Below are 24,050 nucleotides of genomic sequence, written 5' to 3'. Positions count from 1 at the left end.
TAAAAATTTAAAAATACGCTTTGTGAAATACATAAAGCATAAAAACACATCTTGAGTCCAGGTTACTGAGTTAATAGTAACCTTATCAACCACGTTGAAAAGCAGTGTGGCTTAGTGGAGAGAGCATGGGCCTGGGAGTCAGAAGACCTGGTTTCTAATCCTGGCTCTGCCACTTGTCTGCTATATCACCATGGGTAAATCACTTAACTTCTCTGTGCCTCAGTTACCTCATTTACAAAATGGGGATTAAGACTGTGAGCTCCACATGGGAAATGGATTGTGCCCAACCTGATTATCTTATATCTACCCCAACGTTTAGTACAGTGTCTGGCACATACATAGTAAGTGCTTCACAAATAACATAAAAAAACAACAAAAAAATAATTCAGAAGTAGAGTTTTGACTTTGGGAAAAGGGAGGGATTTGACTTCTTTGGTTTTAAGAGAAAGCTACATTACACTTAGTATTTATTTCAAATAGGTTTCACACATGCGCAATTACACCCAATTTTTGGTTATGGCATAATCTGAGACAGACTGTTTTGTGGTCTCACCGTGTGGGTGTCGATTACAACGATTGTAGTCTACAAATACAACAGTAAACCATATGAGATCACCACATATCCAACTGAGAAAGAGCACTCAAATTCTGAGGCATCCGGCGCAAAAGGCAGACACTAAAATCATTTACCTACAAGTGAAATGGTATTGTGAAAGCCCTACAATGCTTTGCTGAACTCTAATAGGGGATTACTTCATCCTATGCTTTCATAATATGCAGCTCAATTTTCCTTCCAGTCAAGTTTACGGCTACGTTGCTCACCTGAAAATTCGTCTGGTGTCATCAAAACAGAAGTATAAATATATTAATGAGCTGCTGCTGTTATGAGTAGTTTGCAACTTTCTTGACATTCTTTTGGCCGCAAAACTTGTAGTAACTAGCCAGAGTTTAGCATGATCCCTGACTACATCCTTCAGGAAAAGTACCACCTGTCTATTGTACTAGTTAATTAAAATCCAGTTTCCAGTTATTTAACCTTGTATGATCCACTACTCTATCTTCAGATATATTCAAATATCTATTAAAATGTCTGACAGAGTGAAGGAAACCTCACTCCTACAGCTCAATCAACTATAATTCTCTGTTTAAAAATACCCTAAGTCAATTACAGTAGATGTACAAGAACCTTTTTATCTTATTCCAATGAGGCCATAGCTTTGGCCCTCACTAAAGACTGCAAACTCACCCCACTCATTATTGACGCTTTCCCAGAAACAACCAAGTAGTGGGAAATGGAGAGTTTGCCTTTCTACCACTCAGCACAAAGTCTCTTCACATTACGAGACACTTTAGGTGTAAAGAACTATCCTCCTGATCCAGAAGTTCACAGTCTTCATTCCATCTTTGGTTCCTCCCTGTCTGATCACCTTCTATTCCCCCAGTGCTTAGAACAGTGCTTTGCACATAGTAAGCACTTCACAAATACCACCATTATTATTATTATTATTAATCTTGCACATTCTAATGTGAAAACCTGATGGGACATGGACTGTATGCCACCTGATCAGCTTGTGTCTATCCCAGTGCCTAGTAGAGGAGAAGCAGCATGGCTTGGTGAAAAGAGCCGGGGTTTGGGAGTCAGAGGTCATGGGTTCTAATCCCGCCTCTGCCACTTGTCAGCTGTGTGACTTTGGGCAAGTCACTTAACTCCTCTGTGCCTCAGCTACCTCATCCGTAAAATGGGGGTTGAGGCTGTGAGGCCCAAGTGGGACAACCTGATTACCTTGTATCTACCCTAGTGCTTAGAATAGTGCTCGGCACAAAGTAAACACTTAACAAATACCATTATTATTATTATTATTATTATTACAGTGCCTGGCAGATAGTAAGTGCTTAAATCCCATCAAAAATACAATAAAACAAAAACTTATCGAGTCCTTATTGCGTGCAAAATACTGTACTTAGGGAAAAAAATACACTAAAACAAATTACAGATAGAAGGAAGAAAGAGGAATATGTGCCTGGGATGGTGCTTAAGAAATATGGTAAGTGAATTAGGGCTTACAAATGCTGAAAAGGCAGTAGAACGGTTATAAACAGGGAGATTAGAAACTAATTAGCAAAAGCTTCCTGGAGGAGGTGTGATTTTAGAAGGATTTTGAAATTGGGAAGAGTTGTTTTTTGTCTAATTTTAATGGGGAGATAGTTCCCTCAAAAGGGAAGGTTATGATCAGGAGGCAGAGGAGACAAGAACAAGGCACAGCTAACTTGAGAGGAAGAAAGAATGTGAGTTAAGGGATGTAATGAAAGAAGATAGTGTTGTATTTCCATCAGCTGAGCAAATATAGAGTTAATCATATCTGGGAATTGAAAACACTACTTCAGCTAGATTGAGGAAATTTCACTACTGTAACAACAACAACAAAAGTGTAGGACAGCATTCAGCGATAACCAAAAACACATCCAATAGTCTAAAGAATGAGCTGATCTAAGTTAGGGTTGAAAAATAAAATCAGTTGAGGAATGAAAAATGGTTGATAGATACAAGTGTTGATCGCTTTCTAGAGTCAGTGTGATCGAAGCAACAGACAAAAAACACACAGTCGCACCAATGAAACAGACTGAGCCTTGACCTTGCATTTCAGAGGGACCTTTAACACAGGACATGCATAACTTCCCGGCTTTTTCTGGAAGGATGTGGCACCCTGGGAAGCCTTTTAGAAGCAGGAGCCAAACTGTAGCTCTACAAACCCTAAATAACCAACTCCACCCTCTTATGCTGGAGCCTGAACATTGTGTCTTGTGGAAAAACTGCTTAAATCTCTGCATCTTCCACTCTAGGTCCTGGAGAGAAGGACTGAAGTATTCAGGGGATCCCGGCCAAATCAACCTAATGGGAAAATTCCCCCATGTTAGTTTTGTATCCAGTGAAACTTGGTGGGAGAAAATAAAAGAGGCATAGTAACTACACTCGAAACCCAGATTTCCTATATTAAATGCCTCCCTGCTTAAATACACATATTCCAAGTGAACCGTGCAGATTTTCCTATATCATAGAGGATGCTTGTTAATCTCATGTTTTGTTTTTGTTTTAAAATTAAGAACAGGAGTTCTTGTTTGTAAGTCAGAACAGTGGGTTAAAGCATTAGGGGTAACGATAACAATCTGCTATTCTCAAAAGGAGATGTAATGCTCAGACACTGGGTTCCACTGTCCTGGAATTCATCATGGTATTTTTTGTGGGGTTTTTTGTTTTTTTGTTTTTTTTTTTTTTGTCAAAGGGGTTGTCAAGCTCGCTGGGTGGCCTGCCATTTATACCAGTGTCTGTCACGTAGTAAGCGCTTAAATACCGTCATTATTATTTAGGAGTCATCAACTTGATTTCTATTGCAAAAAGAATCTGGAAGAAAATGATAAAATGAGTCACTAACATGCTGTTTCACAAACTGCTAATATCAAACCATTTTCAGTATATTGCCCAAGAACCCTAATCACAGCTGATTTAAATTAGTACAGATTCCCAGACTTTTTAATTAATCCTCATTATGTTCAAAGTGTGAATAGCCAAAACTGCATCAAAAAATTTAAAAAGTAATATTCATCCTTCAAATATTTAAAACATTTTCAGTAAAAAATGTTCAGAAAAGTGTATGTTTAATACTAGGGAGCAGCAGTGTGGTCTAATGGATAGAGAATGGGACTGGGAGTCAGAAGGATCTGGGTTCTAATCTCAGCTCCACCACTTGTCTACTGTGTGACTTTAGGCAAGTCACTTCACTTCTCTGAGCCTCAGTTTCCTAATCTGAAAAATGGGGACTAAGACTGAGAGGCCCACGTGGGACAGGGACTGTGTCCAACCTGATTAGCTTGTGTCTATTCCAATATTTAGTTTAATGCCTGGCACACAGAAAGGGCTCAACAAACACCATAAACAATACTAGATTTCCATAGATGCTCACCAGTAATATGAAAAATCACGGTTTTGAACTGTTTCTGTGGAAATGTATACATGGGTAGGAGATACAAGAGGCATTTATTTGTGAATTTTTTACACTGATGAAACATAGTTCTTGGAGACAATCAGAGAGTAAGCCTCCTTTATCAATCAACTAATAGTTTTTATGGAGCACGCACTCTTTGTGAAGCCCTTTACTATGTGTTTGGGAGAGTACCATTCATTCAATCATATTTATTGAGCGCTCACTCTGTGCAACAACTATACTAAGTGATTGGGAGGGTACCAGAGATACTCTGATTTCTGGCCTCAAGGAGCATTAAATCTAAGGGGAAGACAGACATTAAAAAAAAGTACAGGTAGAAAGAAGCAACAGAGTTTAAGGAGCTATACCTATCTGCCACAGAAAGCGTTGGGGTGATGTGGAAATCAGTCTATCGCATTAATTGAGCGCCTAAAGGGGAAGCGGAGAGAAAAAAGATGGAAAGATGAAAAACGAATCAGGGAAGATCTCCAAGGGCAGACATGATTTCAAAAGGGCTTTGAAAAAGGGGAGAACAGTTTCCTGCCAGACTAAAAGGGGAGGGTAGTTTGTTTTTTAATGGCATTTTTAAATTGCTTACTCTGTGCTGGGCTGGGGTAGATACAAGATAGTCAGGTGGGACACAGTTCCTGTATCACATGGGCCTCTCCATCGAAATCCCCATTCTATAGATGAGGTAACTGAAGCACAGAGAAGTTAAGCGAATTACCCAAGGACACACAGCAGACAAACAGACACCAGAATTAGAACCCACAAGCTTCTGACTCCCAAGCCCGTGTTCTGGCCACTAGGGCACAAGGTAGCTAGGCAGAAGGGACCAAGTGAGCAATAGGTCGGCAGAATGAGTAGATAAGCTTGAGAAGAGCGAAGCATACGTGCTGCAAAGAGCGTTGATCTGGGAGTCAAGGATCTGGGTTCTAATCCTGCCTCTGCCAGCTGCTTGCTGACACTGGGCAGGTCACTGAACTTCTCTGTACCTCACTTTTCTCAACTGCAAAAATGGGGATTATATGCTTTCCACATATTCAATCTATTACTAAATACTGTCAGTCCCACCTTCATAACAAAGCTAAAACCCACCCTTTCCTCTCCATTTAAACTGCTACTACATTAATACAATCACTCATCCTATCCCACCTAGTTTACTGCATTAGCCTCCTTGCTGACCTCCCAGCCTCCTGTCTCTTTCCACTCCAGTCCCTACTTCACTCCACTTCCTGGGTCATTTTTCTATAAAACCATTCAGGATACGTCACCGACTCCTTAAAAAACTCCAGCGGTTACCCATCCACCTCCACTTCAAACAAAAACTCCTCACCATTGGTTTTGAAGCACTCCACCACCTTGCCCCTTCTACCTTACCTCACTACTCTCCTTCTACAACCCAGCCTGCACAGGTTGCTCGACTAATGCTAACTTTCTAACTGTATCTCAGTCTCGCAGCGGACCCCTAGTCCACATCCTGCCTCTGGCCTGGAATGCCCTCCCTTCTCAAATCCGACAGACAATAACTCTCCCCCCTTTAAAGTCTTTTTGATAGCACATCTCCTCCATGAGGCCTTCCCTGACTAAGTCCCTCCTTTCCTCTTCTCTGACTCCCTTCTGCCTCATCCTCACTTGCTCTCTTGGTTCTTTTCTCCTCCCAGGCCCACAGCAGTTATGTACATATCTGTGATTTATTTGTATTGATGTCTGTCCTCCCCATTTCTAGAATGTAAGATCATTGAGGGGAGGGGATGTGTCTATTGTTGTATTCTCTCAAATGCTTAGTACAGCATTCTGCACACACTTGCTTTTGTCCGTCTGTCTCCCCCGATTAGACCGTAAGCCCGTCAATGGGCAGGGATTGTCTCTATCTGTTGCCGAACTGTACATTCCAAGCGCTTAGTTCAGTGCTCTGCACATAGTAAGCACTCAATAAATATTGTCGAATGAATGAATGAAGTGCTCAATAAATACGACTGAATGAATCAATATGGACTGTGTTCACCCTGATTAACTTGTTCCACAGCGCTTAGAACAGGGCTTGAAACACAAAGTGCTTAACAAATAAAATAAATAAGGAGCACATCTACCAACTCTGTTGTATTTTACTCTCTCAAGCACTTAATACAGTGCTCTGCACCCAGTAAGTGCTCAACACATACCATAACTGATGGATTGAATATGAGTAATAATGATAATTGTGGAATTTGTAAAGCACTTTCCAGGTGTCAAGCATTGTGCTGAGCAGTGGGGTAGATTCAGTACAGTAAAATCAGACACGATCCCTGTCCTACCTGGGGCTTATAGTCTGAAGGGGAAAATGGATATTTAATCCCCATTTTACAGATAAGAAAAGGGAGGCCCAGAGATGTTACGTGACTTATCCAAGGCCACACATCAGGCAAGTGATGGAATTAGAATGAAAACTCAGCACTCCTGATTCCCAGCCCTGTGGTCTTTTCACTGGGCCATGCAAGAAGAGATGATATCTGCTTGTTATATTGTACTCTCCCAAGTGCTTAGTACAGTGCTCTGCACACAGTAAGCACTCACTGAAACAGACTGAATGAATGAACCAACAGAGAACTTCTGTTTATTTCTACAGTTAGTATCATGTATCAACAAAGAGCTCGTTACTGTGGTGGACTGTCCTGCCATGTTTAATTTCCCCTCAATCATTTGCTCTAGTGGGGAAAGAATTCTAAGATTAGATATTTAGCTCCCTTTACAGTCACATCATTTTATTAACGTTATTCACCGACTCGGGAGACAGGCGATGTACCCGGGGGACACAAGTGGCCCTATGGATATACATCTCAGGCTCATCCAATCTACAGGAAATAATGAAAATGCTTTTCCAGAGTTTGGCCCTGCAGACGTCTGTAATGGAGCAGGCCTGGGAGAGGTCAACCGGCTAGCAGACGTCTTCAGAGAGCTACGATTAGTAGATTGCCCTCGGAATATTTATGCACAGAAATGAGGGGAGAGCCTGGGAATCAGGAAGGCTGTCTCCAAGCTTGACTGTCCAGATGGTTATATTAAAAAACGTCTGTAGAGCTGTCAACATTTTTTAAAGACATAATTTTATAGAACAATGTTCCAATGTGATATTTGAGGATTATGTAGCTTTAAAGAAGCTTGTGGTTTAAAGTGCTTCAGTAGCTTTTTTTTAAAATGGTTTTTGTTAATTGCTTACTATGTGCCAAGCACTATAATCAACATTGTGGTAGATACAAGATAGTCAGGTTGGACCAATCCATGTCCCACGTTGGGCTCACAGTTTTAATCCCCATTTTACAGATGAGATAACTGACACACATATGGGATGGTACCCTATTTTTTAACCATGCCACGATCCCCTCACCTCTGTCCCCGACTCTTGCTGTTTCCCCCGCCTGGAACTCCCTCTCTGCAACCTCGCTGTGGGAAGGGAATATCTCTGTTATATTGATATACTGTAATGATGATGATGATGGCATTTGTTAAGCGCTTAATATGTGCCAGGGTTTAATACAGTGCTCTGCACACAGTATGCACTCAATAAATGCGATTGATAATCTCACAGACCACAGTCTTCCCCAGGTAAAAAGCCCCCGAAAATTCCATCGCCTCCAACAAACTTTCTCTAATTAATTTCCCACACCCCATATCACCAGCCACTTCTAGCACTTAAACATTTACTTATATCCTTCCCTCAGGATCTGTGTATAAATGTATCATCAACGGTTCAGTAGATTACTTAATCTGATTACCCAAATGGTAGATATTTTTATATGTGAAACTCTCATTATATTGTAAGTTCCTTGAGGGCAGGGACTTTTTTCTTGCTTCTGATATATTTCCCTTAGGGCTCAGTACAGTGCTCTGCAACACAATGAACACCATGGCTGCTAATGCTACAACTGGCAGTTTCATCTGTACATTCCTTGGACCTGCAGAAAGCATGGCCATCTGCCCAGTTTTTGACTGACCTGCCCCGTCTGAAATCACTTATCTGCTTTTATGTTCATTCTTTTTTTCTTTGCAGGGCTGAGCCTCCATCTTCTACAGCTCTTCTGACAGGGGACTAGAGTTCGTATGGATCTAGAGGTGAATGCAACCATTCTGAAGCAAGTCGAGGGAGATTCAGAAGCACCCTTGGAGAAACAGTCTGGGATCATTGTGAAATCAGCAAAGTGGTCCATAATTTTACAAGTCATATCTAGCCTAACACATACGGCATCAAATGCAGCTCCCTGTCTGGGTTTCACGAGCACTACCATTGCCCATACTAGCTCCAAAACACATTTTTTTAAAATGGAATTTGTTAAGAGTTTACTATGTGCCAGGCACTGCACTAAGCACTGGGGTAGATACTAGATAATATGATTGGAAACGGTCCCTGTCCTACATAGGGCTCCCAGTTTTAATCTCCATTATACAAATGAGGTAACTGAGGCACAGAGAAGTAAAGTGACTCCCCCAAGGTCACACAGCAGACAAACGGCCAAGTCAGAATTAGAACTCATGTTCTTCTAACTCCAAGCTCACACTAGGCTCATCCACTAGGCCATGCTACTTCACATGGTCATTCACTGGAACTTTAGTTAAGCACACTGGTGGTGAGGGAATTGCCTATAGGATTGTTCTATAAATGTGTTTGGGCTCCCTCTGCCCAGCAAGTCAGGCACTTTACCAGGATGGTGAACACTACCAATCAATCACTGGTATTTACTGAACACTTACTGTGTGCGGAGCATTATCCTAAGTGCTTGGGAGAGTACTATGCAATAGCGTCGGTAGTCATGATCCCTGCCCATAAGGAACTTACAGTCTAAAGTGGGGTCTCTAGGAAGGGATTTTGGTGAATTGAGTTTCCGGAGATTAGGGATGTTCTGAATGTTGTTACTTATGGACAAGTCTAGGGCCAGGGCACAAGTGCTCTGCACACAGTAAATGCTCAATTAATATGATTGAGTGAAAAATGAAATTTAGTTACCAGTTGCCTCACTCTCCTGAATTTGGAAAAATGAAGCAGTTGAGGCTTTGCCCAAGTGACTCTATTTTAAAACCCAGGCACCGCAAGCCAGCCTCTAAAACTAAAATCTGTGACAAGTTTTCACTGTTGTAAAAATATAAAGAAATTAAAAATTCAAGTTAAAGTGTCTGTGTACTTTGTAAATCAATCAATGGTATTGAGTGCTTTCTATGTGCAGAACACTTTACTAAAATCTTGGGAGAGTACGATACAACAGAGTTGGCAGATATGTTCCCTGCCTACAACAAGATAGGGAAGCAGTGTGGTCTACTGGATAAAGCATGGGCCTGGGTTCTAATCCCTGCTCCTTTACTCTTTTATGGGGGACTTTGGACAAGTCCCTTAATTTCTTTGTGCCTCATTTACTTCATTTTAAAATGGGGATTAATACTGTGAGCCCCCTGTGGGACAAGGCCTGTATCCAACCTGATTAACTTGTATCAACCTCAGCATTTAGTACAGTGTGAGGCAAATAGTAAGTGCTTAACCAATACCACAAAAATGCCTAAGTCAGTATTAGAATATGCTTCCTTTGGAAAATTCACCAATTCCACAGTAATAAATATTAACAAGAGTTCCTGAAACAGTCCTACAGGAGTGCTGTGCTGTTAGACATTGAGGCCCCAGATCAAATAGGGTAATTTAAAATTACCTGAAATGGTTTGACCAAAGGGCTGACAAGAGAACGGCAAAGAAGGATTTGTTTGACTAAAAACCCCACAGTACTCAGAGTCTGATTTCACCTACATTTCCCAGAGGCTATTGGGACATCCGGAAGAGACTGCCCTCAAATGACAATGACATTGCCCGCAGACAATGACAACTGCCCTCAAAGGCTTCCTGAAATGGGGGCCAAATTCTCCTGAGGAGAGAGTAGAGAGGATGTTAGGCAGTTGGAACTTCCTGTGCTGCTCAGTTAAGTGCTTGGAGATCAGTTCTTGGTAGAGACAACTTAAGAATTTTGTGGTAAAATATTTCTCTTTCTTTAAGCTATACCTGGATTATAGATGCTACTCTTCAAGCTATTCTCCTACGCAAAGCCTCCAGAATCAGAAATCATGGTGAAACACTTGGTTATCAGATCAAGTTTGGACTGTACAGTTGTGAACCCCAGTGGCATTAAGTATTTTCCATCACCATTCTTTCCAATTTGTGTTATTGATTAAATCCCAGCTTTGGGCATTTTTAAATCTGGTTGACCATGATCACTGGGGACTCCACAGAACTCTTAGCTGGGTCCCGGGTGGAGTTCATAATCCTATATCTTCCTTTGACAGATTTAAACACAGGATGGCTGTGGTAATGCAGAGTGTGGGTATGTGGTCCCAATTTTGAACTCATGAGTCTAGAGCTTCTGAATATAATACATACCCCAATGTTTATTTTCTGAACATACATGTACCAAGATATAAAATGAGGAGTGGCTATGTATAATCCACAGCATGTTTGACCTAAATATTATTCTGGATAAGATTAAAATTATATACTGAGTCCAACATACAAGCAAAGATTTCAACTGATTTCTGTTTCTGGGGCAGCAAAAGCAACAATGTGAAATCATTTGAGACAAGCATGTTAACTGAGATGCAAGAAAACATTTTGTACCTAATGTGCTACTCACTGATTTTTAGGTAATCAGGTGAAATATAGACTATGAAATTTGGAATTAACCTGGGTAAGCGTAGGCGTATACATTTTTTTCATTTACCTGATTTAGACATTTAATAATAATAATAATGATAATGTTGGTATCTGTTAAGCGCTTACTATGTGCAGAGCACTGTTCTAAGTGCTGGGGGAGATACAGGTTAATCAGGTTGTCCCATGTGAGGCTCACAGTCTTAATCCCCATTTTCCAGATGAGGTAACTGAGGCCCAGAGAAGTTAAGTGACTTGCCCACAGTCCCAAGCCCAGGCTCTTTCCACTGAGCCACGCTGCTTCTCCCCCATGTGGCTCTAGTATTTAATAGTTTTTCCTTGCTCCCGAAATGTTCTTACCTCTTCTAGGGCTCTCATGATTGAAGAGAATGCCATTCACAGCAAAGAGGTTGTAGGCTTCCCGGAAATTCACCACAATCCAGTAGGCATAAAGCTTGGCTGCCCCTGTTGGGGGGATTCAAAATAATAATGATAATAATAATAATAAAAACCTTGCTGCATAAATCCACTCTGAAAATCCACAGCTAGCAAAATGCATTCATTCCACTGGGCAGCAACTTGATTGGTAATGCATCATGGAAGAAAGCAACTGCAACACAGTGAGGGAAAAATACAAAATTAAACCTTCTCTGTCTGGTAATCATGCCCACCAGGAAACATCAAGACAGCTCTTTCTTGTTTTCTCAAGCACACTGATGCAAAGAATTCCTTCTTTTGCAGTATTATTAACACAGCCAGAGCGTGTGAAAAATGCCACTGTGTTGACCTTTCCTAATAAAAAAAATTACTTCGGGGGAATAGAAGTGAAAATCTGAGGTTTAGGAACTCCAACTAATTCGAAACTATCACTAAAGTCTTCCTTGCATATTGCTTTAATAAATGTTCAGTTTTAATATTGGAACAAGGAAAAAGAAAGTTCGTGGGAGACTTTCTTTAGGAAACAAAAAACATGAAACCTTATCACTTTAGGACTATCTAACAACGTTTCAATAAAAAGAATCACCGTGGGTCTTGTCTTCCTTTTCAAAACATTCTAAACAGAAGGGCTGAATGAACAAGGTTGGGTAGTGAGGTGGTGATTTCCTGCCCTGAGGCAATAGCAGCAAATACTTTTATTTAGCAATTTATAAAGGCCTGTCTCTCTCAACAAGTCTAGTCACTTTTATTCTATCTCTCTTTTAATCTCACATCCAGATGACTTCAGCCCCAAGACATGAACAGAATGAGACCAGAAACATTTTTCAAAAACACGCGTGAGCGCGCACGCACACGCACACACACACAGCGTAGTCTCACCATAAGGTGACCGAGGATAAAAAGGGGTCGTCTCCCTTTGTGGTATTTCTTGCACTTTCCCATAAAGTTCACTTGTTGATGCTTGGTAGAACTTCACAGAGTTGATAAGGCCACAGGTCTTAACTGCATCCAGAAGCCGTAAAGTGCCAACTCCATCAACATCAGCAGTATATTCTGCTAGGTCAAAGGAGATCTGCGATGAAAGTGGAAGGAGAAAAATAGAAACAATTTTGTCTAATGGAAAATGCTGTAAATGATGAAGACAATTTTACATAAAACCAACCCTATTTATATTAAGCCAAGATCTGATTTTCAGAAATCTTCACTGCACACATTCTAGTTTTTCAATAGTTTTCTAATACATACATTATTTTTTCACATTCATGTCTGTCTCCCCCTCTAGACTGTAAGATGGTTGTGGGCAGGGAACGTATCTACCAATTCTGTTATATTGCACTCTCCAAAGCACTTAATACAGTGCTCTGCATACAGTAAGAACTTAAATTGATTAATACAGCCACCTTTGAATGGCTCCAGTCTATCACCACACTAGTTTCTCACTCTACTTATATGGGTCAGTAAATCAATGGTATTTATTGAGTATTTAGTGTGTACAGAGCACTATATTAACTGCTTGGGAGAGTAAAATACAATGGAATAGATAGACACATTCCCTGGCCATAAGCAGCTTAGAGTCTACTTCGATGGCCTGGAATATTCTGTTATGCTGAACATATTTTTCTATACATAACATTAATTTTTTCCCCCCAAATATGAACTAGACTCTCTTCGCTTTGCCCACTGATATGTTACACGTGATTTGGCAGATCATACCTATTTTGGCCAAAACAAACCCCTTAATACTGTGGCTGGCTGAATATGCCTAACATTTTACACTTACAACATATTTATCGCTTTATATAGATTACACACAGATTTCAAGTTTTAATTTTAAAAAAAAGAGCATAATCATTTTCAAATATAAAGATAAGGAGGTTTATCAACTGAATTTTCATCTACTAAATTTGAAAGGAAGAATTACTTGAAAAGGAGCATGGCCTAGTGGAATGAATATAGGATACGGAATCAGAATCCAGATCTCCTAATACCAGCTCTACCATTTGCCTGCTGTGTGACCTTGGGCAAGTCACTTAACTTCTCTGTGCCCTAGTTACCTCACCTGTAAAATGGGGATTAAGACTACAAGCCCCATGTGGGACATGGACTGTGTCCAATGTGATTATTTATATCTACCCCGCTGCTGAGTACAGTGTAAGAGTACAGTGTAAGAGTACAGTGTACAGAATAAGTGGTCAACAAGTTCCATAAAAAAAACCCAAAGGTTTGGAAATAACATGATTCCAGGACTTGTTTAATTCTACTTTCCAAATTACCTTTATAATTAACTTACCTATATTCCTTAATAATGGCATATATCACTTTGGTAAGTGCTGGGATAGATACTAGACAATCAGATCGAACACAGTCCCAGTCCCATAGGGATTTACAGTCTAACGGGGAGGAAGAACAAGTATTTTATTCCCATTCTACAGATGAGGAAAGTGAGGCACAGGAAAGATGCAACTTCTTCAAGGTCCCATGGCAGCAAAGTGGAGTCAGACTCTCCTGAGCGGCAGACCCAGACTCATTCGTAACCTTATATTGAATCAACCCCACATGACCTATAAGTTCTGGTTATTAATCTGCAAGGACACATTCAATTACAGAAAAATGAAACAGTATCTTTAGTTGATAAATTTCATTCATGACTAACAGTGAAGACTATGCTTTATGCTTTTTACTCTAATTGAATTAGGTGTGCTATGCTTGGGGCAATTCCCTCCCTCCCTCAAAGAAGAACCAAGAAAAGAAGTTACATTCTAATGTTTTTCCCACAAAGGATTTTAAGTAAAAATAATTTCCCTAATTCCTTTTCATTTTCAAAATTGAAAGGTTTTCCACTTCAGGCCCACCTCTTAAGGGATCCGTATTCAAATTATGAACTAAATTAATTTTAGTTCAATTAAAAATATAAATCTTAAAATGTTTGAACTATATACTCTCTGTCCAGCTCAAATAATGAGCCTTCAGTGGCAATCTAGAACTGCTGTCATAGGCCAAATATAGGCAAGCACAATGCGTGCTTTCCCTGTTGCCTTGTGAATGACCTCAATCTTCACCTGGAAAAATCACTCTCTGGGGGGCGTGAAGTAATTCTGCCTCCATGCTTGCCCAGACCCGAGTGTCTCTTGAGCAGAAGCTGACAGTTTTGTATATGCATATGGTGTTTTGGTAACATGGACTATTGTTCACTAGGGACTCTGTTCAGACCTCTAAACTCATTTCATTTAGGACTGCCGGTTAAACTCAAATGGCAGCCATGAAGTGAAAAGCACATGTTCGGTCCATTAAGTCATCCAACACCATAAAGCAGAATTCTGAGCCATTTCACTTTATGCAAGGTAGTGAATGTCATCATGTCAAATCTGGATAATTTCTCATCTAAAATATCTTCTAATGTGACCCCACCAATCTAGATGAGAGTCTTTTCTAATCAGTCAAGTAAATTGGATTGACCAAAGCTAATTGAACAATATTATGCTATCCCTTACTCTAGCTACTATTTCCTTTTTCTACATATGGCTACTGATGAATCATCTATAATCTAAACAATTACAAAAAGCCTATCAGACTTTTTGTGCAATCAGAAAAAGTATAGGAAAACATCAGGTATGCAAAAAACCCATTCTTGCCTATGGGATAAAGATTTTTCAACGATTAAAATACCAGGAAGCATAACTGAGAACAAAGGCAGAACTTGAATGGAGTAAAAATTTTAAGGAAGGAACAATCCTTATACAATGTAAGGAACTATCTTTAATGCAAGGAACTATCACTAGACTGTAAGCTTGATGTGGGCAGGGAACATGACTACCAACTCTGTTATACTGTACTCTCCCAAGTGCTTAGTACAGTGCTCAACACACAGTAAGTGCTCAGTAAAAACCACTGATTGACTGATGGGCACACAATGCATACATAGGCCATTTCAGGCATTGTAGCACACCAGGATTACATTTTCCAAGAAAAAGTTACATAACATTCATATATGAGGTCGTCTAAGGTGAAGAAGTTAAATAGGACATATGTCTTTTCAGAAAATTTTAATATCAAGATCTACTCACATGATCGGTACTTGAAATATGGGAATTTTGGAAAAATTGCAAAGTCTACCTACATTTCATTTTAGTAGGGCCAGAATCTAATGCTATGTAACTATTTTTGCTGCAGAGAAACATTATGTGGAATTTCTTTGAGCTTGCACCTTGTGGTGGAAAAAATTGCAATGTAATTGTTCTATCTCAGGTAGATCCAACATAGAAGTTTCTTTCATTCAAAAGATAGGAGTTGCTTTAAAAAAAAACTCAGAACGCTTTCCAACGTGACAGGCATGCTGCTGAGCACTCAACTGGAGTTTAGTAAATGATTCGTCTCCACCCAAACGGCTACCTTACTGCTACAGGCTCTTCTAATATCCCGGCTAGACTACTGTGTCAGCCTTCTCTCTGATCTCCCTTCCTCCTCTCTCGCCCCGCTCCAGTCTATTCTCCACTCCGCTGCCCGGCTCATCTTCCTGCAGAAACGATCTGGGCATGTCACTCCCCTTCTTAAACATCTCCAGTGGTTGCCTATCAACCTCCGCTCCAAACAAAAACTTCTCACTTTAGGCTTCAAGGCTCTACATCACCTTGCCCCCTCCTACCTCTCCTCCCTTCTCTCTTTCTACCGCCCACCCCCCACACTCCGATCCTCCGCCGCCCACCTCCTCACTGTCCCTCGGTCTCGCCTATCCCGCTGTCGACCCCTGGGCCATGTCCTCCCGCGGTCCCGGAACGCCCTCCCTCCTCACCTCCGCCAAACTGATTCTCTTCCCCTCTTCAAAACTCTACTTAAAACTCACCTCCTCCAAGAGGCCTTCCCAGACTGAGCTCCCCTTCTCCCTCTACTCCCTCTCTTCACCTCTCCGCAGCTTAACCCTCTTTTCCCCCCATTTCCCTCTGCTCCTCCCCCTCTCCCTTTCCATCCCCTCAGCACTGTACTCGTCTGCTCAACTATATATTTTCATTACCCTATTTATTTTGTTAATGAAATGTACATCGCCTTGATTCTATTTAGTTGCCATTGTTTTTACGAGATATTCTTCCCCTTGACTCTGTTTATTGCCATTGTTCTCGTCTGTCCGTCTCCCCCGTTTAGACCGTAAGCCCGTCAAACGTCAGGGACTGTCTCTATCTGTTGCCGACTTGTTCATTCCAAGCACTTAGTACAGTGCTCTGCACATAGTAAGTGCTCAATAAATACTATTGAATGAATGAATGAATTTCATGTCCTTCTGAAGCTGTGGAGTTCAGAATTGGATAGAATACTTCCTTTGTTCTCCCCCACTCCCAGCCCCACAGCACTAAAGTACATATCTGTAATTTTATTTACCTGTATCGATGTCTATCTCCCCTCACCTCTAGATGGTATGCTCATTATGGGCAGGGAATATGACTCTTTATGGTGCCAAATGCTTAGTACAGAGGTCTGCACACAGTAAGCGCTCAATAAATACTTTTGAATGAATGAATGAACAAGAATCCGACTGTAGCTCAGTATATAGTTAGGATTGATTCACAGTTTCTACTTGCTATATTCTCATTTTTATGTATTGCAGTAGTATGATCTGAGGTAGATACAACCTAGAAGTTTATATCATCCAAAAGATAGGTGTTTCTTAAGAAAATTAAAAGTCTTAATCACAATATTTTCCACTGATCAGCTAGAAAACTAGATAATTCATAGAGCACAAAGAATCATATTTTTCATTTTGTTTCCATTTCTAGACTATTCTCCTTATCTCTTTTAGACTAAATGCTTCCTTTGAATGTTCAGTATGCCATCCATGCAAGCCAATGCAAGCAATGAGATTACGTTTGAGGGCACATTTGTCAAATGGAGTGACTCATTAGAAAGAAAAATGCATAACTACATTCCAACTGTTAGCTTAGAATCCTGGGACTGGAAGGGATATTCAAATGTCATATGGTCTATCCCCCTACCTTCAAGAAAGACCACACTACATGAACATCTCCAGGGGCAGTGATTCCACAACCTCCACAACAGGGAAATTCTTCATTACGACTAACCCAAATCTCTCACGCTGCATCATAAACTCATGTCCATGAATACCATACCATTATTTCCATTTTCCTTGTTCACTTCAGAACCCTGTCCAATGTGACAAGCACTCTGCTGAGCACACACCTGGAGCTTAACAAATGCTACTGTTGAAGCATTGATTTCATGTCCTTCAGAAGCTGTGGAGTTCAGAATTGGGTAGACTGCTCTTGGAAGAGTCAGACTTGCTCATGCTATTGTTAGGATTGATTCACAGCCCCTACTTGCTATCTTTTTATATACATTCCAATCGTACATCACTGTTTCCTTGACACTTAAAGTAGCCTGAAACCACCCAAAATCAAAACCAAAACCTGTAGGAAGTCAGTTACTTGATGATTCATCACTCAATGAATCAGAGAAAGAAATATTGCTTCCAAAACGGAAACACTAATGAAGTTATAAATGCTAACAGAACTTTCTCTGACATCACCACCAGCACAAGAAATAGGGAAGGCTGTTGTGGCAAAAATAATCTAAAATGAGTACGTAGTAAGTACCCATAAATATCACCGGGTATTGACCAATGGATTACGCAGAAAGGAAACCTCTTAAATGAATGTGACTGTTTATTTTTGTATTGTGCTCTCTCAAGCACTTAGTACAGTACTCTTCACACAGTAACCGTTCAGTAAATACAACTGAATGAATGAAAATGATTCCTCTACTAAATGAGTTAACCTATTTGATTCTAACTCAAAAGATGTTTTGTTACAGAAAAAAATGAGGAACCAGAATAAAATTATGATACTTGTTAAGCACTTACTACGTACCATGCACTATAATAATAATAATAATGTTGGTATTTGTTAAGCGCTTACTATGTGCAGAGCACTGTTCTAAGCGCTGGGGTAGACACGGGGGAATCAGGTTGCCCCATGTGGAGCTCACAGTCTTAATCCCCATTTTACAGATGAGGTAACTGAGGCACAGAGAAGTTTAGTGACTTGCCCACAGTCACACAGCTGCCAAGTGGCAGAGCTGGGATTCGAACCCATGGCTTCTGACTCCAAAGCCCTTGCTCTTTCCACTTTGCCACGCACCTTCTCCTCTAGCATTAGTCTAAGCGCCGGAGTAGACGCAATATTAATTTGGCTGGACACAGCCTCTGTCTCACATGGGTCTCACAGTCTAAGAAGGGAGTAGGATCAAATCCCCATTTTACCAATGAGGAAACTGAGGCACAGCGAGATGAAGCGACTTGCCCAAGATCACAGAGCAGGCAAGTGATGGGGCTAGGATTAGAACCCAGGCCCTCTGACTTCCAAGCCCATGCTCTTTCCGCTGCTTCAAAGGACTTTATATACAAACTACTAAGGCACATATAAAACTTTTCTTTGGTTCACATACTCTTTAATCTACATGTTAAAACCACCAGTAATAATTGTAAAGATATGCTTTATCATTTACCGCATTTGTTAAGCTGTTACTGTGGGTAGTGCGCTACGGCAGTAAAAACTGTACTAAATTTGGGAAAGATATAAGGATGATACTTCATGTACCATTCCTAGCAGAAACAATGTCCAAATTTAACTCTATACCCTTCTTGAGGAAATAGTTAAGCAAGTGCAGGTCAAGATCCTGCAGTTAACAATTTACCTCCTTGGAGTGAGCTAGTTTTCTAGACTGTAAGTTTGTTCTGGGTACGGAGCATGTCTACCAACACTGTTATATTGTTCTCTCCCAAGTGATTAGTACAGTGCTTTGCACACAGTAAGCATTCAACAAATAAGGTTAATTAACATTGACTGAGTACATTCCTATAAGTTGTTGCCCCTCTTATAGCTGTCACCTTTTCACTTTTTGCATGGTGGACGATGAGATGGAGACACAGAGAGAGAGAGAGAGATAATAAAAATGATAATAATAATGATGATAATTATGGTATTTGTTAAGCACTTACTATGTGTCAAGCACTGTTCTAAGCGCTGGGGTAGATACAAGGTAATCAGGTTGTTCCACTTGGAGCTCACACTTTTAATTCCCATTTTACAGATGAGGTAACTGAGGCATAAAGAAGTTATGTGACTTGCCCAAGGTCACACAGCAGACAAGTGGAGGTGCAAGGATTACAACCCACATCCTCTGACTCCTAAGCCCATGCTTTTTCCACTAAGCCACGTTGTGAGGACAGACAGAGGGATAATGGCAAAGGATAAAGACAGAGGGATAATGAAAAAGACAGAGATGAGAGGAGAGAAGGCAATAGAGAGATAATAAAAGAGATAATGAGGGAGACAGAAATAGGGAGGCAAATAGTGGCCAAGCAAGTTTTTACTCCCTGTTTTAGCAGGCAAAACAAATTCCCTTTGGTCACGAAAGAGACCGCTAACTGCTGCAACGGAGCCTAATGCATTCCTGACTTTGTGTCAGTTGAAGTGGTTTGAGATCCACCTCCTTTCTAGAGTGAGACCGGATCTGTATACAGTAGGTACTCAATAAATACTTTTGTTAAATGATTTAGTCTGCAAGAGCTCAAGCCTACCACATGAAGGACTGCAGAAATCACAGATCTCGCATGGGCCCGGGTCCCCGCGATGATGGCCGGAGACAAGAGAAGAGCCCTCACCCCTGCACTTCTGACAGGGTCGAAACTGGAATCTGTGGCTCTACAGCCAGTGTGTGACTAGACTGTAAGCTCCATGTGGGCAAGCAATGTGTTGGCCAACTCTGTTGCATTGTATTCTCCCGAGTACTTAATACAGTGCTCTCCACACAGTAAGCATTCAACAAACAGCACCGATGATAGTAGGCCCCTTTCCTGGCTCAGAGATCTTAGATCCTGGCTCTCTCACCTCCACAGTCAGTAAGGAAGTTAGTCTGGGCCTGTTGGGTGGGTGTGAGCCAGAAGATGAAATACCACTTTAGAGGCTTCACCTCATGAGCAAGTCCAGTGAGGCTCCAGGATGGGGAGCAGTATAACTATGGCTACCAAACCTGCTCCCATATTGGACTGGCAAAATGAATGATTTTACTCCCACAGCTCCAAATCCAGGGGTCAATCAACCCCCTTGCTCCTTTCATCCTCCGTTTGTACACTGACAAAAAGGGCAAGTTCACAAACAATGGCTCTCGGCTAATACCTTCGTGGTTTGCCCAGATAGGCACACGTAAAGGCAAATCTAAGTTTTCAGGGTGAAACTTAATACCAGGGAAGGATTTCTAAATAGACCACACCACGAATTCAATTTTCATAGTATTTACTACCAAACTCACTTGCTACCAGGCATAAAGGTTGCCAAGTGCTGGGAGAACCGTTCATCTATATAAAACATTCTTGGTGCTGGCTAAGAATCATCAGAGACAGCTTCAGTCTTTTTTCTTCCTCAAAGGAAGTACTCCCTGATAGTCCTCATTTATAGTATGCTTTAATTTTGAATTTGCCATAATTATTACCTTTAGCAACGTGTATAATCTGTATGAGCACAGGACTGAAATTACTCTGAGGGAATCAGGGGGAACGACACTTCATTTTAAAATTGACCCTGCTGATATTATATTCCAACAAGTTTGTGGATGTGGTTGACTGTTTAACTGTAACTGACAATCCATTTTACGTTGTGAGGAAGAAAAGTTCCTAACTGCTTTGCTTCCACTTGTGGAGCCTACCTTCTGGGAAATGAGAGGCAGACATCCTTGTTGTCTTAACCTCAGCTCCAAAACACAGTGGGAATAGATGAGTGTGGTGATGATCCTGGAATGTGGGGAGTATGGCTTTTCTTTTTTTAGTATCTGGAATCTGGAGTGAAAACAAGGGATACCGAAGTGGGGTGACATAGCCACCGTAAAGGTAAGAAACTTTACCCACAGCATTTTTGACCAATGCAAAATATTTTAGGAGATTAAACATTGGCCATTACACTATGTAATTTATCATAACAAAATACAAAATGTTATGTTCTTGAGATGATCTGAGAGGTTTCTAAGGAAGAACTCTAGAAATTCAATTTGCCTTTCATACAATCAAAAAACAAACCTCAATCCTGTTTACACTATACTGGGACACTTCTGACACTGAAAACCAGGCTACCTAGAAAACTATGGATCTGTGGTTACTTGCAAGTTTGAATATTTCACTCATACATCAGCACCTCACTTTCATTTAAGATTTATTACAACAAGACATGAGACTGAAACAAATGTAAACTATAATCGCTGCTCTTTGTGTTCACGAGCTGTATTTGAGATACAGCTTGTGCTAGAAATCATTTAAATTATTTAAAACAGAATGAGATGTTACTGGTTCCATTTGATTTCATTTTACTAAGGATTAACTAACCCACAAAGTACAAGTATAGGTCATAAAGACATTATTTGAAAAGGATTCAGCCCCGTTGACATGAGACACTGTTACTGTGAGATAATAATGATGGTATTTAATAATGATGGTATTTGTTAAGCGTTTACTATGTGCCAAGCAGTGTTCTAAGTGCTGGGGGGGATACAAGGTAATCAGGTTGCCCCACATGGGGTTCACAGTCATAATTCCCATTTTACAGATGGGGGAACTGAGGCACAGAGAAGTGAAGTGACTGGCCCACAGTCACAAAGCCGACAACTGGCAGAGATGGGATTCGAACCCATGACCTCTGACTCCCAAGCCCCTGCTCCTTCCACTGAGCCACACTGCTTCTCACAAGACACTTCATCTGTCATCCATGCCAAGGAAAGGCAGCAGGGTTTCCATGTCTCTAGGATTAAATGAAGAGACAAGAATCTAGAACTGTGTCCTCGGCTCCCCTAATAGAGAACAGAGAACCCCAAAGAAAAGCTCTTCTAACTGCTCTACGTTATGGTTTCCCTTTTAATCCTTGCTTTCTCGCTATCTCAAGGAAATGCTGTAAGGATGAAGTAGGTGTGAAGTAACATCTATAAAGTACTTTAGGCTCTTAGGAATAAAGTGTATAAATACAGAGTATTATTAATATCTTATTATCACCATTCTTCTATTATAATCAGTTTTATTTAAAGGAATGCCAACATCTAAAAAAAAAAAAAGGCAAGTACGAGTGAGATCCCACAAGGACATGAGATTCAGGTTCGCCATAAACCTCTGTCAGAAAAATGTAACCTCTCCATTACTCTGGCTTATCTTTCCCTCCATTTGTTATCCACTGATGGAACTAGTGAACTGTCGAAGCTATTTGGAACAACTAATTTATCTTGGGAGAATAATTTTCAAGCCCCTAGTCAAAGACCCTTTGGTTTCAAACCACGGAACTTTTTTTAGAAAGCAATGGAATGAAGAAGGGATGGAAAAGAAATCTTGGAGAAAAGTTAAAAAAAAGAGTGAAGTGATCATTTTTTGGAGATACTCTGGGTGCACCTCTGTGAGTTTTACACTATAAAAGCACAGTCAACTCATAGCGAAGTCAGGAAAGGTTTTGCAGTTTGAAATGTTGTAACTTCAATGATTAGTGACATTGTAATACTCTGAACGTTTGCTTACCTAGTGAAATCCAGCTGGGCCAGAAGCTTTAAATGCAATTCAGAAATGAAGGGGGAGCGAAACGGGGTTTGCAAAGTCACTGGAGAACATTAGTATGGGAGATGTAAAAAGATAGCCAATTCATTCTGCTTTATATGTATCGAGGGAATAAAGGACTAAGAATAAAAGTGTGGGAGGGAAGAAGTCTTTGGAAATTTTCTTTCAACATTGTTTTTCATTTCCGCTTTTTCCAAAGATTTAAAAGGTACTCATTTAAAGCCCATCTAAACATAGAACAAGCTTACTTTTTAAACATAGCTTTCTTCCACATATGGTTTGTGATTCATCCACAATTCCTTTCCTTTAATTCTGATGTATATGATATTGCTTTTGAAGTTTCTCTCTTGCCACTCAAAACAAAATTTGAGCAGGACATTGAGAAAAGAATCCATAGATTTTAAAAATCCAGGCTATACCAACATATTTATTTTAGTTTACCATCATAATTCATGTCCAAATTTATTTTCACAGAATAATTCATGCCAGAGAATGGGGATCTCACAGAAAGACATGTCATATTGAGACCTCTGAGTAGACACATCACATTGAGTTGTGGGTGTGGACATCAGTTTGAGAGGGCTGTACCTCTCAGAGGCATTCTGAGGTCCACCTTAAGTACGATAAACCATTTACTACAATGCAACCTTAAATGAGGACTGTCTAAACATCAAGGTCACTGAACTGTACCAATTCTGTGATATTACCATGATTAAATGAACTTTTCAATTCAGAGGAGAAAACAACAAGCTAGATTTAGATTTCTGGTTTTGGGGGGAGTTTTTTAATGGTATTTGGTAATTGCTTACTATGCAAAAATAATAATAATACTGGTATTTGTTAAGTTCACAGTTTTAATCCCCATTTCACAGATGATGAAACCGAGGCACAGAGAAGTGAAGTGATTTGCCCAAGGTCACATAGCACACAAGTGGCAAAGCCAGTAGTAGAACCCACGACCATCTGACTCCCAGGTCCATGCTCTATCCACCATGCCATGTTGCTCCTACTACGTGCCAGACAATGAACTAACCACTGGGGTATTTACAAGATAACCAGGTGGACACAACCCCTTTCCCACATGGGTCTCAAAATATAAGTAGGGTCTAGCTAACTAATAATTAGATTATAATTAGATCTAACTAATAATATACTCCATGATAACTATTACAAGAGTAAATGAGTTCATTGGTGGAAATATCATGCTAGTGCCTGTCAATTAATCAATCTATGGTATTTATCATTGTATTAAGTTTTTGGGAGAGTACAATATATTAGAGTTGTTAGATATGATCCCTGCCCTCAAGGGGTTTAGAAGCTTATTGAAAAAAGAGGTGGAAAAGGGTGTGGGGTTTCAGGGGTTTATGGTGAGAGTTAGTAGACTCTCCTC

At 40.4% G+C, this 24,050-nt stretch overlaps 1 protein-coding gene across 1 annotated transcript in view; it reads right to left on the bottom strand.

Moving 5' to 3' along the window:
* GMDS (GDP-mannose 4,6-dehydratase) overlaps positions 1-24,050 on the bottom strand; it is a 566,781-nt gene that overhangs the window by 332,697 nt on the left and 210,034 nt on the right. Inside the window, exons 5-6 of the mRNA XM_029054026.2 lie at positions 11,956-12,148; positions 10,999-11,103 (exon numbers count right to left, since the gene is read on the bottom strand). Of these exons, the coding sequence (XP_028909859.1) occupies positions 10,999-11,103; positions 11,956-12,148 (298 nt within the window). The remainder of the gene's footprint in view (positions 1-10,998; positions 11,104-11,955; positions 12,149-24,050) is intronic.

Source organism: Ornithorhynchus anatinus, chromosome X3 (assembly GCF_004115215.2).
Source record: "Ornithorhynchus anatinus isolate Pmale09 chromosome X3, mOrnAna1.pri.v4, whole genome shotgun sequence".
In the NCBI taxonomy this organism is placed as follows: Eukaryota; Metazoa; Chordata; class Mammalia; order Monotremata; family Ornithorhynchidae; genus Ornithorhynchus; species Ornithorhynchus anatinus.
The sequence above is the reverse complement of the archived record's forward strand: the minus strand, read 5'-3'. Positions and strand labels throughout refer to the sequence as shown.